This window comes from Phaethon lepturus, unplaced genomic scaffold, assembly GCF_000687285.1.
Source record: "Phaethon lepturus isolate BGI_N335 unplaced genomic scaffold, ASM68728v1 scaffold51380, whole genome shotgun sequence".
Classification (NCBI taxonomy): Eukaryota; Metazoa; Chordata; class Aves; order Phaethontiformes; family Phaethontidae; genus Phaethon; species Phaethon lepturus.
The window spans coordinates 21588-38781 of record NW_010512222.1 but is presented as its reverse complement, the minus strand read 5'-3'; the positions used below and the strand labels follow the sequence as shown (position 1 = coordinate 38781).

Here is a 17194-nt window from a genome sequence, read left to right as displayed (position 1 = left end):
TTTCATCTCTCAGAGAATTTTTTCTTTTTTGAGCTTTTCTCCTTTTTGTTCTTAACAAAGAGTTAAGATACAGAAAAGTAAATAACTTGTAGTAGTAACTGTTTCCAAAAGCAGAGGAGTTATCAGTAACTATATTACTGATGAGACTAGTGAAAAATAATTCCCATTATAAAACTGGGAATTTACAGTTGTTTGTAATGTTGCAAAGCTCTGCCTGCTTATACTAAATTTTTCTATGCAAGATTTCTCCTGCGAGTGGGAAAATTTGAACAACCTCTACATAAGGCTAGGCAAAGACCATTTACTGAGGTTACAAGAATTGAGGAGACCTTCTTTGAATATCTCCAGCACCTTTGTGTTTTTGAAAGAGAATCTGAAATATGGTAAATAGTGATCTCAGATGCCATATCTCTATTATTTAGAAAAAAATTATGCTGTGCAGAAACACAGAAACTCAGTAATGATCTAGAAGAGTTTGGAAGCTAAAAACCCCTTGTGTCCAAATTGGCATGCTAGCAAACAGCTCAAGGTGACGAGGACGAGACAGGTTTCAGTATCTGGAGGTGGGAGCAGGGATATGTTCTTTCTTAGACTATCAGTAAGTTGAAGTTACCAAAGCATCTGAAGAAAAGAAACCAAAGGGGCAAATCTCCACAAATGTCCACAAAATCCCTCATAGATATAGGATGAGCTATATATAGCGTGGGAAAAGGAAAAACGAGAGCAAAGGCTTGAGGAAAAGGCACAAGGTAAGCTGCTTCAGTATCCTCAGATCAGGAGACAGAGCCTGAAAGGGCGAGGTGGGTAAAGCTGAGAAACATGAGGAATCGAGTGAGGAAGGGCAAACCTGGCAGAGCTGGAGCAGAAATGAGGAACCTGTCTGGTTGGTGACTGACTGAAGACCTGGGGGCTGGTGGGAAAGTGCTGAGCACTGACAGCTGTAATGGGAGACAGTTGCCAGAAAATCATACGCATATATAAATCTAGAGCATGTAGGAAGTGATAGGTATCAGTGCAAGCTGTGCCTGGCGTTCCTCAGGGAACCTTTAACAAACGTGAAGGTGAGATATTGAGTCTGGTGCAAGGTTTCCCATTGCTCTAGAAAGCTAAAAAATTACCTGCCTCTTCTCTCATCAGAACTGGTTCCTTGCAAAGATTATGAATATTGATGGCCCTTCAATTCAGCATTCCCGAGTGCTCTTCACATTGTCCCTCATTGTCTTTGATAATCTTCAAAACAAAAGATCTGGCTGTGGAAGAAAGCTTTGTTTCCACTTAATTTTAAATATACCAGGATGATCATATGCAGAGCTTTACTTAGGCTGCTGTCTGTCTTAATTTTCTCCTTCCTGTATGGGTTTACAGAAGCAGCTAATATAAACTTACTGTTTATGAGTCAAACAAATTAGTTCTATAACTCTTTATAACAAGGCAGGACTCAGTTATCCTCCCCATCAAAGAAGATGCCAGGAAATCTGGCAAGTGAGGTCTGTTTCCCTTTGGAGGTTGTATCCTAATATTCACTGAGATTAAGCGAGGACAGGCACAATTGAGAGAGCTTTACAACAACTACTTTTAAGAGCAACAGATGGAATTTTGGTAGGTGATGTGGAAAACTTGTTAGTAAATATTGTGGCAGCTGCAAAGTTTGGCAACTGACAATATTTAAAATAAATGAGCATCAGAAAGCCTTGCAAATTTAACCTTATATTTATTTACTTTTAAAGAGGGCTATTTCAGATTGTCTTTTGAGAAAGGATTTCTGTGATAAAGTTGCTCTGCTGCAGAGACAGTTAATAGCATTTACTGTCCCACAGATTAGGCCAGTTAGGGTCTAGATGTTTTTTATTTAGGGCTTCAGGGGTTTGTGGTGGCTTAGACTCATGTACACAGATCTTTCTTCCTGAAGCTATATGCTGTTGCAGAGAGAGACTGCTTCATTTTGTTTGTACTAGAACACTGATGTCTACTTCAAAAGAGAAAGATTAGGATTCAGCAGATAATTTATATCTTTCTAGCAAGTCACAGTGAGGACTCTGTCCTTAAAGGACATGCTGTTCACAGGCTGTATCTTTTTTTTAATTGTTCATTGATAGTCAAAACATCAGCAGACTGCTGGTTGATAGACAAGAATTCTTTTTTGCCTGGGCTTTTTCCCAAATTGCATACTACAAATTAAAAGAAGTTTTACACAAGACTTGAGCAAATGAAAAATGCTGGTTTTTTGCCTAGGTTCCTATCCTAGAGTATGGTTCATTCTGTGTATCATGAAATTCATGCAATGTTTCAATTCCTAATGGTCATCCACAAATGTAACTATGTATTCCTATTGCCAAATTCTGCTCATGGGAACGGATGCACTAGAAAGTGTGAAGATAGAACAAAATCCCCTATCTTCACATATTAAATTGGACAGAATAAAAAAAAGAATTGAAAAGTGGTCTCACCCATCTGTTTTGTTATGCATCTGAAATGAAATGATAATGGCATAAAAAGCTTTTAGTCTTTAGCTGTTTCCTTTGAAAGTTAAAAGGTCAAATTTGGTCCATGGAAGCCTATTTTGACATATGATGTAAAAAAGCTAGACTTGTTCATGTTAGTTGGAGGTAAGTTGGCAGCAGACAATCAATCCTACTCAGTTGCATGCATTCAACTCCAAATTAAAATTGACTATTGGGAGTACGTGTGTTTGGGGTGGAAGAGATCAGGAAGGGACACATGCTTGTATATCCCATGATACCATTAGCCGAGTACTGAAGGATTTTATTGTGAGTTTCAGAAGCGACCACAGAGGAAGCAAATCAGTAGTACTGCCTGCGATATTGGTAAATAAACTGGAAACGGAGTTATCTGCATAGCCTCTTGTCCCTTAGGCAATGCCTAAGACATGTTTTGTTTTGATTTTTCGTGAGCATTGGCTCTCACTGCAATGAAGATGGGTCACTTTTTGTCCAACTGATGCCTCATAAAGTCTCTCCAAAAGCTTTGTTAGTGCCCTTCAGTCTGGATGTGCAATGTCCATTGTTATTTGATCCCAGAGATCAAAATTTGGCATAAGGGACTTGGCAGATAGTTTTTTTTCCCCCAAGAATCTCAAAAGGGGGGAAAATAAGCATTAAAAAAACCCTTAATTTTACACTTGGGAAAACTGAACTCAAGAAGCATTTATTGACTTCCCCATGCCAGGAAGCAAGTAACAGATTCAAAGACAAAACTCCACATTCCAGTTGTGTATTGTGTATATTTTTTTCTGAAGCACAGCAAAATATTTGATAGCACTGCATTGCAGCTGAAAACATTTGTGGTAATTTTGTCAATTCAAGTCTTTTGTGGTCTTAACAAACTAGAGCCAAGATACTGTAAACTTAGGAACTACTACTCCAACTCTCTCTTCATTATTCCAAGTTTCAAAAAAGTAAGCTGTAACAACTTTTGGATTATTTGAGCAGTAAAATACAGTAACTTGGGCAACATTACAGTGTACATACGCTACGAAACAGTGGCACAGCAGATAAAACACTGCCACCTCCTGGGTATATTCTGCTGGTAAACATAATGCTGATCAAAAATAAAATCAGAATGGCCTTTTAAAAACGAATGAAATGCTTTATGTTCTTGCAGAGGAGCCCTACGTAAGCTGTGTTTTTTTGCGTCTAACCTCATTAATGAGGTTTCACTCAAAGTGTGTGAAATAGAGGTCAGAGCCTCATCAACCCAGTGCCCTGCAACAGGCTGTAAACTGATCCCCAATTCCTAACCCGTCGTGTTGACAGTGATAAATGCTTCCTATTTATCCCTGACTTCAATCACTCTGATTTATTGCAGTAGACCACAAGTTTTGTTTTGAAAAGAATCTGTTTGCTACTGCTTTTCATCCAATTTTCCTTATTTTTTTCAGCTCAATGCAATGGCAAACAGAGCAGCAGGGAAGGGGTATGAAAATGAAGACAACTACTCCAACATCAAGTTTCAATTCATAGGCATTGAGAACATCCACGTCATGAGAAATAGTCTGCAGAAAATGCTTGAAGGTAATACTCTCCTTTATTGAAAACTAGAGGAAAGATTTGATCCTTCTGTCACGCCAATCAGGATAACTGCTCTGAAATCAGCAGCAGTGAAAACAGGTATGAAAAGAGATCTTTACCTGTTGCAGCTGCATGCAGCTGCCTGCTGGCTAAGGGGACTTCTGCAATGGAGCATCATCGCAAATAGGGGTGATTTCCTAATTGTGCAAACACCTTATTTCATAGGTGAAATTCAGGTCTCATTTACTTCAATGACAAAATTCATTTGACTTCAGTATACCTTACTTCCACTACATCTTCTTTTGTGGTTAAAGTTTGATGGTATAATGAAAAAAATCGCATATAGCTGACTCTGATGCTAGTGGAAAATACAGGATTTTTTTTTTTTAAGCTCAGAAAACCTGTGGTTTGATTTTTTTATGTGGCCAATGAGGTAGTCATGCATTCTAGACTGTGAATTTTAATAGGAGCTTACTCATGCCCTGTATAGAGCATGTCACATCAGGTTTATTTATGAAACGCACAGTCAATGGGTGTAACCATTCACCACCTTCACAATCCCATGGAAATGAATAATAATTGCTTTTTAAATACCTACCAGTGTATAAACAAGCACATCTGTACTGCCATTTAATATTCGGATTACATTACTGTTTAGAGGCCTTCTGGGAAAAGGGTAAGAATAAATAAGCCATCTTTGACCCTCAACGGCTTGTTGATTTTTAATATTTTAATAATGCTCACTCCGCTCCACAGAGTCTCAGTATTTACTTCATGTATATCATCAACACCTTCTGTCACCTCCTGGATCAGCTTGATCTAGCTATTCCTGACTTGATGCTCTTTTATTCTTCATCTGTCTCCTATCGACTTCATGCAAATGTGAATTTTACATCTAAGAAGGGCTTACATTTTCCATGACAGGAGAGCTGTGCTCTGTTTTCAAATAAGAGCAGTTTATGAAAACCAGCAGTAAAGTCCCGCTCTCTAGATGACATATTTTTACTTAATTCCTTGGTCTAAGGGTCTGAGGAAGGAAAATAGAAGGATTTGTAGTTCACTACAAAGTCTTGTTTGGCTAGGAGAGAGGCTGGATGAGTAAACCTGTCCCTTTAGTTGTTTAGCTTAAGACCATCAAAGTTAAAATAGTAAACAACCAGCCTGGCTGTATGGGACAGTGCTGTGTATTATTTTTGAGCCAGAAGTTTGTGACACAGGCCCATTGCGCAAACTGACACGTAGCAAGGTAATTTCTGATGCATTTAACACTTCAGGCTGCTTGGGGGATGTAATTTCTTAGCATCTGTTTTTAAATGAGCCATATGCTCAAAATATCTGCTTTTTTCATAGGTTTTGTATTTGCTATGTTGAAATCTCATATTTAGCGACCTGGCTGATAAGATTTGAAATTAGAGAAGTTAAATCTGCGATTTCAAGTACTTGAAACTTTCAAGTACTTTTTTTCTTTCTTTTTTTTTTTTTTTTACAACCTTATGACTTTCAGTGTACGAGCAGGGCTTTTCTCATGTAAGGGGTTGCGTAGTTTTTCTTTTTCCATTGGTATCAATGTCCCTTCATCTGTCTCTCTGGTAGCCTCTATAATTTATTTGAGTAGGTAAAAAAAGTTTGTTTCAGCTTTGTGACTTTACTGACTTTAACTCTAGCAATTTTATTTATCTTCACTTTAACATGTATTTACTCTTGTATAATGTTAATCTTTGGCAAAATATATCAGCATTATAAAATCATTAAATTTGAGGGATAATGAGAATTTTTTCAGAATATGCAAAAAATGTTGAGATTTGACTGTAGTTCAAAAGCAAAATGCATTTCAACATGCTGGAATTTCCTTCCAGGAAAAAAAATTGTTTTACTTTTGCCTCTGCTGCCTTATATTGCTTTAGTATAGTATTGATTTTTTTTTTTCATTTAAAGAGAGGTATATGCCAAGATCCTTGTGATAAATTGGATCCTGTACACAACATCCTTGAAATAATTTTTAATATTAGAAGGAAATGTTGCACAAGGACTTTTCTCAGTAAAGATTGATTCAAGGGCTGACTGAGGCTGCGGGTCGGTATTTGTGATGGGTGAGCTTTGCCGTACATCCAGGGACCGACCAAGGCTTGACCCCCATTTGTTGTGCATTGAGATGATGACCCCGCGTGCTCCCTGTCTGTATTTAAACAGCAAATATGAGCTTCTCCTCCCCTCATAGCAGAGGCACTAGTTGCTGATGTAAGAGCAGCCCTCTGATCCTTGGACTTCAGTGACAGATCAGCCAGAAAGAGATCCTGAGGGTTTGGCCCACAGCATTTCCTCCTTCCGCTACCCATGGCTGTCCTGCCAGAAACGGAGGAACTGGTCCAGCATCCCCCTCTGGTACTTTTGCTGGTGGAAGAGGCGGTTTCCACTGTACGCCCTATTTCTTCCTCCTCTCCTGGGGAAGGGAGCACCACTGGAACTGCTATGAGCTCTGCCCAGCGGCTCTTGATTTTCCTGTGCCCACACAGCAGGTGCAGCAGGTCTTATTTCTCCAAGATTTTCGTGCCTTTTCTGTTGCAATGGAAATGCCTTTTCCTCTTAGGATATGCCTCATCATTGAATTCATAATTGAACTCATTATTAAGGTCCAGACTGGTAGCCAAAATCATGTGAAATACACAGTGTATGCCTTTAGGACAGTCTGAACTTTGCTCAGTGAAGGGGTGGGTAAATATTGACTCTAATTTGGTAGTGGGAATGAGCAAAGCACTATTTCAGCCTCACCTTGGGTTTTTGTAAACAGAGACAGCAGCTTCAGCCAGAATTCAGCTACTAATTGGTCATGCTTCCATCTGCACAGGAGCATTAATCATGTGAAAAGCTGTTTGCTTTCAGTGCAGTTATCTATGCATTTTTATAAATATCCTTCAGAAATGACTTTTAAAATAACCATCTGGAAGAGGCCCTACGTACAAAGATTGCGAGACTTTGTACGGACACATTATGCTATTCTGCCTCTGAATTAAACAGAGTTAAGGTAGTCTGATATGTTCAGATGTGGTGGTATAAAATCCAAATTTGTCTTGTAAAATTAAATTCTGATCACATTGAAGGAAACAAAAGTTTTGGCACTGGTTGTACTGGATCAAAAAAATTAACATTGAGTCTTTTAGATTATTTCCAGAGGACAAGAAACCTAAGACATTATTAATTCATGGGTCATACATGTGTAATTCTACATGGATCAAAATAAATGTGTAATCTATTTATGTGGTGAATTTAGTATCTCATTCTTGAAGCTAGATTGCACCAAATATTATTGAGTATTTGTTTGCTGCTGGATTGAGATATCCAAATTAGATTCTGATTGCCTGTTTTTTTCTTCTGATGTCACAAACTCTGTAATACTAAAAAATAGACACTTGGATACAGCAGGATAGAATCTTAATGTTGTAAAAACTGGGAGATTTATTTTTTTCTTTAAACGTGGCATAGAACTTGGAAAGTTTTCAGGAAAATATTTTCTTTGATGAATTACGGCTTTTCCTCACCATCAGAATACTTTCTGGCAATGAGTGAGGTTTTAATAAGGTTTCATTCAGGGATGGAGAACTGTTGAGTGAGTCGCTTTAACTCAAAACACCATCATCTCTGGTGATGGTGAAGGATGGGTTTGGTGGGCCTGCTCTCAGAGAGCTTCATCACCAAATCTGGCTGGGAATAAGAGGTTGTGGCACCATTTAGGTGGCTGGCTGCCTGTCTGACAGCAGAAATTGTATGTTTTCTGTCTCCAAGCCCTAATTTTTAAATAGAAGGTTCCCTCTCAGAGGTTTGACAACTTCACTCCCAACACAATTTTGGAAAATCTGTGCTGCACAGGAGGATGTATTTGGTAAACTGTTTGCAACAAACTTTGTAAAAGCTTCTCTTTTTAACTTAAATCAACATATTGGGTGAAAATTGCCGCATTTCTGAAACCTATGCTTTTTTCCAACGTTAAAGTTTGACTGTGAAGTAGCCATTCATTTCAAAAAAATGGATATTTTACGCAGGGGATATCTGAAGAGATAACTCTTAGGTTGAACAGTCAGTGAAAGCTTAAGGAACTATAATTACTGTTTAAGATGTGGCTTATTTTGCAGTTTGTGAGCTGAAATCACCTTCAATGAGTGACTTTCTGTGGGGCCTAGAAAATTCTGGCTGGCTGAAGCATATCAAAGCCATTATGGATGCCGGCATTTTTATTGCAAAGGTAAAGTGTGTAAAATGAGAATAAACTTGGACTAACCAGATACAGAAAGTGAGGACCAAATTCTCTACTTGTGAGTAACTTCTGTTATCTTCAGTGATGTTGTACCTGAAAAAAAACCCCATCTTGCAATGCTTCATATATGAGGAGAGATGATTCTTAGGTGCTGTCATGTGGATATTTTGCTCATATAGTAAAAAAAAAAGTTTGTTTGTTTCACTGAAGAATTCAAATGTAGCAAAGCCTCTACTAACCTGTATCTTGTTATGCCAGGTATCTGAATGTCCTAACTCTGCTCCCCAGCAGCGATTGTCACTATTTCTATCCCTATTGCCCCTGCCTGCTCCACTGGTTTCTGGATGTTTTCTTTGTTGAAGGTTTTGGTTTAAGGACCACTTCTTCACATGGTAACTGTAATATAGGAATATCAGCTACCGTGTTATCTCCTCTGACTTATTTAGCAACCAACTAAACTCACCTCCTAAACCAAGTCTTGTGTATTACCCTAGCCAAGTTCTCTAGCAGCTTCTACTCTCATGTACTTGAGAACGGTTTCAGAAAAGTTGCTGGCTTTGATAAGAAATTGTTTCTTCTAAGCCCATCCAAAGTAATGCAGATGTTTGTCATCTACCAACAGTAATTTTAACTTTATTACTCTCTTTCTTGTGTTCTGCTTTTTAGTGCTTAAATTCCTATTTTTGAGGATACAATCACGATTTCTTATAGGCCATTTTATTCACATGACCTGCTACATACAACTATATGGATAAAACTTCATGGGTTCCCCTCCTCAGCAACTCCTTGTTTTTCGTGCTTTTCTTCTTCCTGCTCAGCAGGCAACTGTGGTTTCTTACCCAAACAGCAGCTGCAGGATAAATGTACATGTTATTATTTCTCCCAGCCCTACTGGCTTTCATTAGCCTATAGAAATCAGGTCATTTACATTAGCTCTTACCAACTTTTCCCCAGTGGCTAGTCTTAAAATACTGTCCAAAAAAATTTATGCTTTGTCCATATGCTTACTAGCTTCGTGCCTCCTCAGACATGCATTTTGACCTGTTCTTATTTGTACAGTTCCCAGTTCTCAGTTGTTGGGCTCCTGCCTGCAAGGGTTCTATTTTGGTAGAATTTACTCGTCTCTTGAGATAAACATAGATAATTTATTATTATTCCTCATTCCCTATTAAGCCCAAACTTAACTTAAATGTTTGTTTTTCTAAGCAGTATCTTTCCTAACCTATTTTCTCTGCTTTCTAAATTTAGTTCTCTCTAGAAATTACAAAGGCCAAACCTCTTAGAATTTAAAAAAAACCCAACAAGTTCCAAAAATAATGCAACACCAGATCTTGGAGAACTGAGTATGATCTATTCTTTATGTGCTTATGTATAAAATGGGATTCTCTCTCCCCAGTTATTTACATTAAAGATACTGATACAACCTTGCTTACTAGATATGGAAGTTTACCACTACCACAGGCTTCCCTACAAACCTTTAGAAGTATGTCATCAGTGTGCCATGCAGTGTGCTGTAATAATATCCACGCTAGCGCTGCGCATCGGAAGCAGACATTGCCGTTACTGACATTACCATCAAGATGAGAAATTAAGAGCCATATTGCAAGTCTGGCTGTTCTGTTGCTGATACGTGAGTTAGAGCATTTAACTGCATCTGAATCTGCTTTAGGTAGTCGTCTGCTCTGATGGATTCATGTATTTTAATTGAAACTGATCCTACATCCTCCTGTAGTAGAGCACAAACGGGTGATGCTGCAACCTCTATATTGCATGGGATGGGATGAGATTAAGACTTTTCAAATGAGAAGAATAACACTCGACATAATTCAAGAACTCTGTGGCAGAATAAAAAAAATGAACAAGGTTTCCCAGTTCCCAAATCAATACTCTCTGCATTGTCCTGTCTCACTCTTCCTCTCTTACCATTGCCTTTTTCCCTGCTTGTGAAATTTCTGACTTCTTCTGTATCCTTAGGCTGTGGCTGAGGAAGGTGTGAGTGTGCTTGTTCACTGCTCTGATGGCTGGGATAGGACAGCCCAGGTTTGCTCTCTAGCGAGCCTTCTATTGGATCCATATTACAGGACTGTGAAGGGTTTCATGGTAAGCAGGTTCTCTTTCACAGAGTAAATAAAGTATTATGGTATCATTTAAGATGAGTATCTTTGGTTTTAATGAAAAATAAACTTTCCTTAAATATACCTTACTCTTTTTTTTTTTTTTTTTTAAAGTAGGAAGGAAGGTTTTTATCTGTCCAAGTTACAGTCTCCCAGTTTCTGTATGAAATGTTATCAAAATTGGGGATCAGTTGGGCACCCATTTATTTTTTTTCCTAAACTTGACCAAGAAGCTTTCTTGCAGCCCAAGGAGCAAGCAAGAATTTGTATTCATTTTCAGGGATCAGGGAAGTTTTGAGTATCAGAAGTCTGTGCTCCCTGGACGTTAGGTTGCAATGAGCAGCTATGTTGGAAAATCTGTTCCCTTCCCAAGCAAATCAGCACTGGTAAAGCATCTAGGAACGCTTATCAAGTTACTGGTCACATGTTAAAAAGATGTTTGAGATGTTTTTACGTTCTATTTTAGAAAATAATGAATCAAGCTAATTGAAGTTGTGCTGAAATACTGGAATCCTATCTGCATTCATGAAGAGTGCTACTTTCTCCTGAGCTGGCAGCAGCGCTCATTGCTCGTTATTTTTCTGCTCATTCTAAAAATTATCTAGGATTCTAAAGTACTGCTCGCTTACATCATTCTTGCTTGTCACTTTTCTGCTTATTCTAAGAATTAACCAGCATTCTAATGCTACTTGTTTACACCACTCTTCTGCCTGCTTCATCATGTGTTGGCTCTGCTGCACAACACTGAATGCAATATTCTCATTTTAGGTGTTAATTGAAAAAGACTGGGTTTCCTTTGGTCACAAATTTAACCACAGGTAAGGCGGGGCTAAGGTTTTTCTCTGTATATTTTTATGTAGACAGCACCCACTGCCATTCCAATTTTACTTCCTTGTTGCCTTTCAAAACATATCAACAGAATGCCCTCAGGAAATGGTCACACCCTTTATCTTCTACTATATAATTTAGCTGCCTGGAAAAATCAAAGGGAAATATTTTCATATCAGTCTTTTCTTATATATGCACTCCAAGACTGCTATTGGGAATCCTGAGTGCTGGTCTGGCAGTTGCTACGAGCATTGAGAGATCCATGTGAGAGAAAAGTAGTATGCATGTGGCTTGCAAAATCCCTTTGGACTCCAGCAGAGCTTTCAGTAGTGCCAAGACTTGTCACGTAAGTCCCTGTTCAGCAAAGTCTGCATCTTCCAGGACAGTACTTAATCCTAGGCACATCTGTGAGTTATCTCTTAAGTAAAATACACTCTTCCTATTGTGCTCTGTTCTAACGGAAATAATAGGATTTGTTCAGAAATGTCAGGTAAAGAGAAGCAGAAAGTAGTCTATTTGGACAAGTTATTTTGTACAGCCATTATGCAAATGCTATAATGTAATGAAAATGTTCAAAGACTTTCTATATTTAAACATGGATAAATATCCACATTTTCCTTCTTTTTTGTATTTCCTTTTAGTTTCTATAAAAATACAAAATGCATTTTTTATATTGGAGTCTAATTACATTATATTGCTTGATTTGAATATAAATTTCTGTTATACTTTCAAAAAAACCAACAAAACTTCCTGGAAAACTGTGCAGCTCCACACCACCTGTGAAATTCCAGCAAGAATTACTACATTTAATATGATACTGTCAGATGCCTATTATTATCAATGGTATCAAAGTATTATGAAATGTTATCACCACAAATAGCTTTAGTTTGAAGTACAGTACTGCTGTATTATGTGTGATGCATAATAATAGAATTAGAGGTTTCCTTTTTAGATGCTTATGGAATTCCACTGTTGGTATACACACACACGACAAGCAGAATAAAACAGATTGAAAATGCTTCTTCCCACTTATGTAGACATACAAAATATTTTTTACTTACATGTGTTTTACATTTTCAGGCTCCTGTTCTTCAAGGTACTCCATTGCAAGTGGTTCCAACAGATGTTGTCACAGACAGAAAATTTGATGTTCACTTGACATACACAGTAGCATATTAAACGTTTCCCACTTTCTAAAAATTTCACCAAGAGAGGGCAGCTTTAAACTGCTTTATGCCAAGGTTATTCTGTTCCTCTCCTGCTCAGTTTTCTGTTTTTGGCAATGGTCTGCCATTGAGAGATGGTCTAAGGTTTTTAAAGTCCTTGCAGTCATTCTTATGAGGACTTATGTTACTGAGGCATAACTTTATATTAATAGCAGTAAAACATGGCTATGCAGCAGCCAGCTGTTAGTAGCTGTAAGGCAAGAAGACACCCATAAATGTTTTTTTTGTTGTTTGTACTTGATAAACTCTGCCTTCATTCTGCTCCATGAATCTTGCATCATTTTTGTAAGTAAAAATGTACTAGTAGTTGAGGTCTTAGAAATGTGAATGCCCATGATGTAACCTGTACACTAAAAGTGAGTGGTTTGTTTTCATTAGTGTTAATTCAGTTTTCCTAGAGGATTTCAGGTTATAATCGAATGTATCTTGTCTTGTTTCAGGTATGGCAATTTAGATGGAGATCCGAAAGAGATATCCCCTGTTATTGACCAGTTCATTGAGTGTGTTTGGCAGTTAATGGAACAGTTTCCCTGTGCCTTTGAATTCAATGAGAGATTCCTCATCCACATACAGCATCATGTCTATTCTTGTCAGTTTGGGAATTTCCTGTGTAACAGCCAGAAGGAGAGACGAGAGCTGAAGTATGAAAGCATGTCCTTTAGTAGCTTATTGACCTGTGGGGTCTGTGGGTGTTGTATTGAGGATTCAGACATTTGCCAGTCTGCATGTATGTGCTTTCACAAGGTGCAGTGTAGACTTCTGGGCTGTCATCTTCTGGCAACACAGAATAATACTGAAAAGAGTTGATCCTCTGCAATGTGGCTCTGCAGGGAGTGTAATCCATGGTGTGCGTCACGGGGATTACTGAAAACTGACAAGAGCATTAGTCCTTCAGCCATGCGGCCCCTACCTTTACTGCAGCATTAACAACATACAAGGCAAGCGGTCACTCTAACGCCAATACAAGATGATACTAACTCTAATTCTCAGTTTAAAAGTCACTGCTCTTCTGTTTTTTAACCTGTCTTTGGATCTCATGGCAGGACACTTTAGTCTTGATCTCTCAGATACTTTCTTACAAACAGCCTTTTTGCCTGGTAGGCCTCCCTAGGACTGAGTCAGCAAACTGTCCTGCTGTTTTGCCCCAAAGCAATTATGTATTGATCTACCTGTCCTCAGGCCCAAGCAGAGACAATAATGTCATTCCCGGCAGTGCTGATGTTCATAACTGGTTCCTGGAGCCCTGGCTCCTCAGGTAGGTACATCATGATACCCACGGCTTTTCTCAGGCATCCGGATCGTGTCAGCGGTAGCGATGAGAGGAAGGCGGGAGTTACTGCTTTCTGCTGCCATTCGGTCCCTTTCACTGCCCAAGTGCAGAGCTGCCTCAGTGCCACAGTCAGTTTTAAAGTCAAAACCTTCACAGGCCATCATATCCCAACACATAACTGCATGAGAAAGTGCAGCTCAGTGGTGTAGGAGTGCTTCTAAATGTGGGGATCTCCTTGGTGTAGAGATCAGTCTGAAAACTAGTTTTATGGAAGTGATCCTCTCCACCTCGCAAAGGAACCCATCTCTTCACTTTCTCTCTCCAGCTGCTCTAGCTTTATGGGACATGGATTGGATTTTGCCTTTAGTGACCAACAAATGAATATGGGTCTCTGCTTTTCTGTTTATAACTCAGTCCAATTCTGTTAAGGAAATATAAAGCTGATTGTAAACGAGTACTACAGAGTACTAGAATGTCACATCTAAGCTTTAGCTATACCTGAATTGTAGTAAAGACTTTATGTATTTTTTTTTTTCCCCAGAATCCAAGAACGAACATATTCATTGTGGGCTCACTTATGGAAAAATCGTGCTGATTACCTGAATCCTTTGTACAGATCAGACCACAGTCAAACCCAAAGGACCCTGCACCCACAGATGGCTCCATGCAACTTCTTGTACAAGTAGGTAGTATCACTTGCTATTCACAATTATAGGATATGTTAGTACAGAACAGAGTGCCTTTGTATTTAAAGTTCCGTAAGGTTTCTTATAAGGTAGCTTATAGAGAGTAAATTCAGATGCAGTGTGTTTGTTCCCTGTGCACTCATAGTCAGCCAACACCTCTGCACAATTCCACAATGGAGTATTAGTCTGAAAAGAAGCTTAAGATTAAAGCTATATTGATAGTTGTGTGTCCTAATTTCACGGTTACTCACTTCTTCCACTGACAAATGTCTCTTTCAGTTCTGTTCTCGCCTGTGGTTTCAAAATTTAAAGTTGCTTAAAGTTTTTCCATTCCAAGATTTTATGACATTTATTTGGATCAATTGGTGTCAAAAATAAAAAGGGACATTTCAAGAAATCATATAGTTTCGTTGCTAAAACAAGCTTTTAGTAAAACAAAAAGCAGACTTTCTCCATGTTGTTGTTATACCTCAAAGTATACACAATGTTTTACTTGATTTTTTTTTTCAAAATGTAACAAAATAGCATAATTTTAGAAATTTTACTATTGACTTGAATAATTAATTGTGCCATTAATCTTAACAAACTTAAGGAGAACTTGAATAGAAATTAATGAAAACTGTGATTTAAGTAAAACTGATCAGTTTGTTTTCCAGTTGCAAGTAAAAGCAACTGTTAAAAAGCCAATGAATATCCTAAATGACAGAAATTGAGTCCTATCCTGTCTACTATTACAGGTCACATCCACTTTAAAACAACTTAAAAATAGTCATTAATCGTATTCTTTAGGATAGTGGGGTTTATAAAATAAGTACTGATACTGCAGATCCTTCATCGGATGAGTAATCCTGTTGATTTTAATGGAATTACTTGGGTGCATAGGGATTTCCATGCATGAGCTATCAGATGATAAACTTAAGGGGCAATGTGACTTAAATAGTATACTGTTGGGGTAGGAATAATAACCACCAAGGAGCATGCACGGGCATGGACAGCTGGAGCTGAGGTCAGGTCTGTTGGCTGCTTAACCTGTCTGGTGAACTAGTTACATACTCAAAGTCTGGCTGCAGCCATGTATTGCCAGGAAGACAGAAGACAGGAGGAGTGCTAGAATAAGCTGTGGACGTACAGGTCGAGTCCTTCCCTCCTGAAAATGAAAAATCAACTCCGCTATTTAACTAAGGGTTTTTCAAATAATTCCATAGAACAAGAGAAGAACTTGCCAATGTATATGCTTGACTCCATTTCCAAAGGCCCGTTTAAAATGTCAGTTTAAATTTTACTGGGTTTTATTCCTGATTTTTAACTCCTCTTTGCAGGGGAAAAAACTCTTGTTAACTAGCTGCACCTCACACCGCTCCTGCAGCCCCAGCCAAAACCAGGCATATAGAATTTCAAAGTTGACTTCATGGGAAGTTAAACAACATTTGAGAACTAGAGTTATGAAAAACTGTCTTTAACCTTGGCTGTTTTATAGGTACCATTGCTCTAAAGCTCATAGTGTAGAACAAGAAAATAATACAGAAAAACTTTGTGTTCGGTGAACCACCCTCAGCCATGTACTCTAAGTCAAAGGTACATTCACCTTTTTATTGCATTATCAGAATTGGTTCAAGCTGTGTATGTCCACAGAATTGCATCTTCAGGACACAGCCAATGCAAATGAACCATAAATCCTGCAAAATATTCAATGAACCTATGTGTATGCACTCCGATGATGAATAATCCACAGACGGATCATTTACGACATGTGTCTGAGAAAAAAAGTGTGTATTTAAGTCTTCTGAGGCCACCTCACCAAATGAGAGAACTGCTGACCCTCCCGTCAATTCCAGGTTCTGGAGTGGTATGTACAACCGCTTTGAAAAGGGGCTGCATCCTCGACAGTCAGTTACTGATTATCTGATGGCAGTGAAGGAAGAAACTCAGCAGCTGGAAGAAGAGTTGGAGGTCTTAGGAGAGGTAATAAACACTTGATCTTGATGCCCCAGACTTACTGGATGGTAAATGAAACCAAACTCTGTACGCTGTGGAGTCCCCTACACACTACATCCTTTTCTGGCATGAGGACGTTCAGCTGTCATCTTTGTTCTCACATAAATTACTGTGAATGTTTTGCATTTAAGACAGAACAGTGGACTTCTTTTCTTTAGGGATAAAATTTCACCTATGTTGATGCACAAGTACAACTCCTGAAAGAAATTTTAGATCCTTCTGTAAGTTAGAAGGATGCTGTAATTCAGCATTGGTTTGTGATAAATTGTGCACTTCTCATACTCCCTAAATGCAAATAGGGTTTTAAAGGGTGCCAATGGAGTTGGGCTCTGAATTTAGTTGTTTTTTTTTTTTTTTTTTTTAAATGCAAAGACACATAAGAGGATTACTGGGCCCTAAATGTGTCCCTGTAATATACATGGTTTCCTTTTATTTCAGAGATTGGAAAATCTTCAGAAATCACAATCAAATGATAATAAAGTCAAGAGTAACCAACAAGACCGAAGCAAACAGTTGGGGCTTTCTACTTCCAACAACAGCTTAGCTAACACTCCCCAGGAGTATAGCAATGATCTGAAATCATTCCCATCCCGGAGCCCTTCACAAGGGGATGAAGAAGATTCAGCCCTGATTTTGACGCAGGACAACCTGAAAAGCTCTGATCCTGACCTCTCAGCTAACAGCGATCAGGAGTCTGGTGTGGAGGACTTAAACTGTAGGTCCCCAAGTGGGGGTGGCTGCTTGCCTAGTGAAGACAGTGGCAAGGATTCAGATGAGGCTGTATTTCTGGCAGTCTGA

At 38.6% G+C, this 17194-nt stretch overlaps 1 protein-coding gene across 1 annotated transcript in view; it reads left to right on the top strand.

Annotated features, from left to right (window-relative positions):
• Positions 1-17194, top strand: part of MTMR7 (myotubularin related protein 7) — a 31861-nt gene extending 14667 nt beyond the window's left edge. The window contains exons 8-15 of the mRNA XM_010286043.1: positions 3899-4031; positions 8156-8265; positions 10252-10377; positions 11160-11209; positions 12886-13086; positions 14257-14397; positions 16237-16363; positions 16835-17194. Coding sequence (XP_010284345.1) covers positions 3899-4031; positions 8156-8265; positions 10252-10377; positions 11160-11209; positions 12886-13086; positions 14257-14397; positions 16237-16363; positions 16835-17194 — 1248 coding nt within the window. The remainder of the gene's footprint in view (positions 1-3898; positions 4032-8155; positions 8266-10251; positions 10378-11159; positions 11210-12885; positions 13087-14256; positions 14398-16236; positions 16364-16834) is intronic.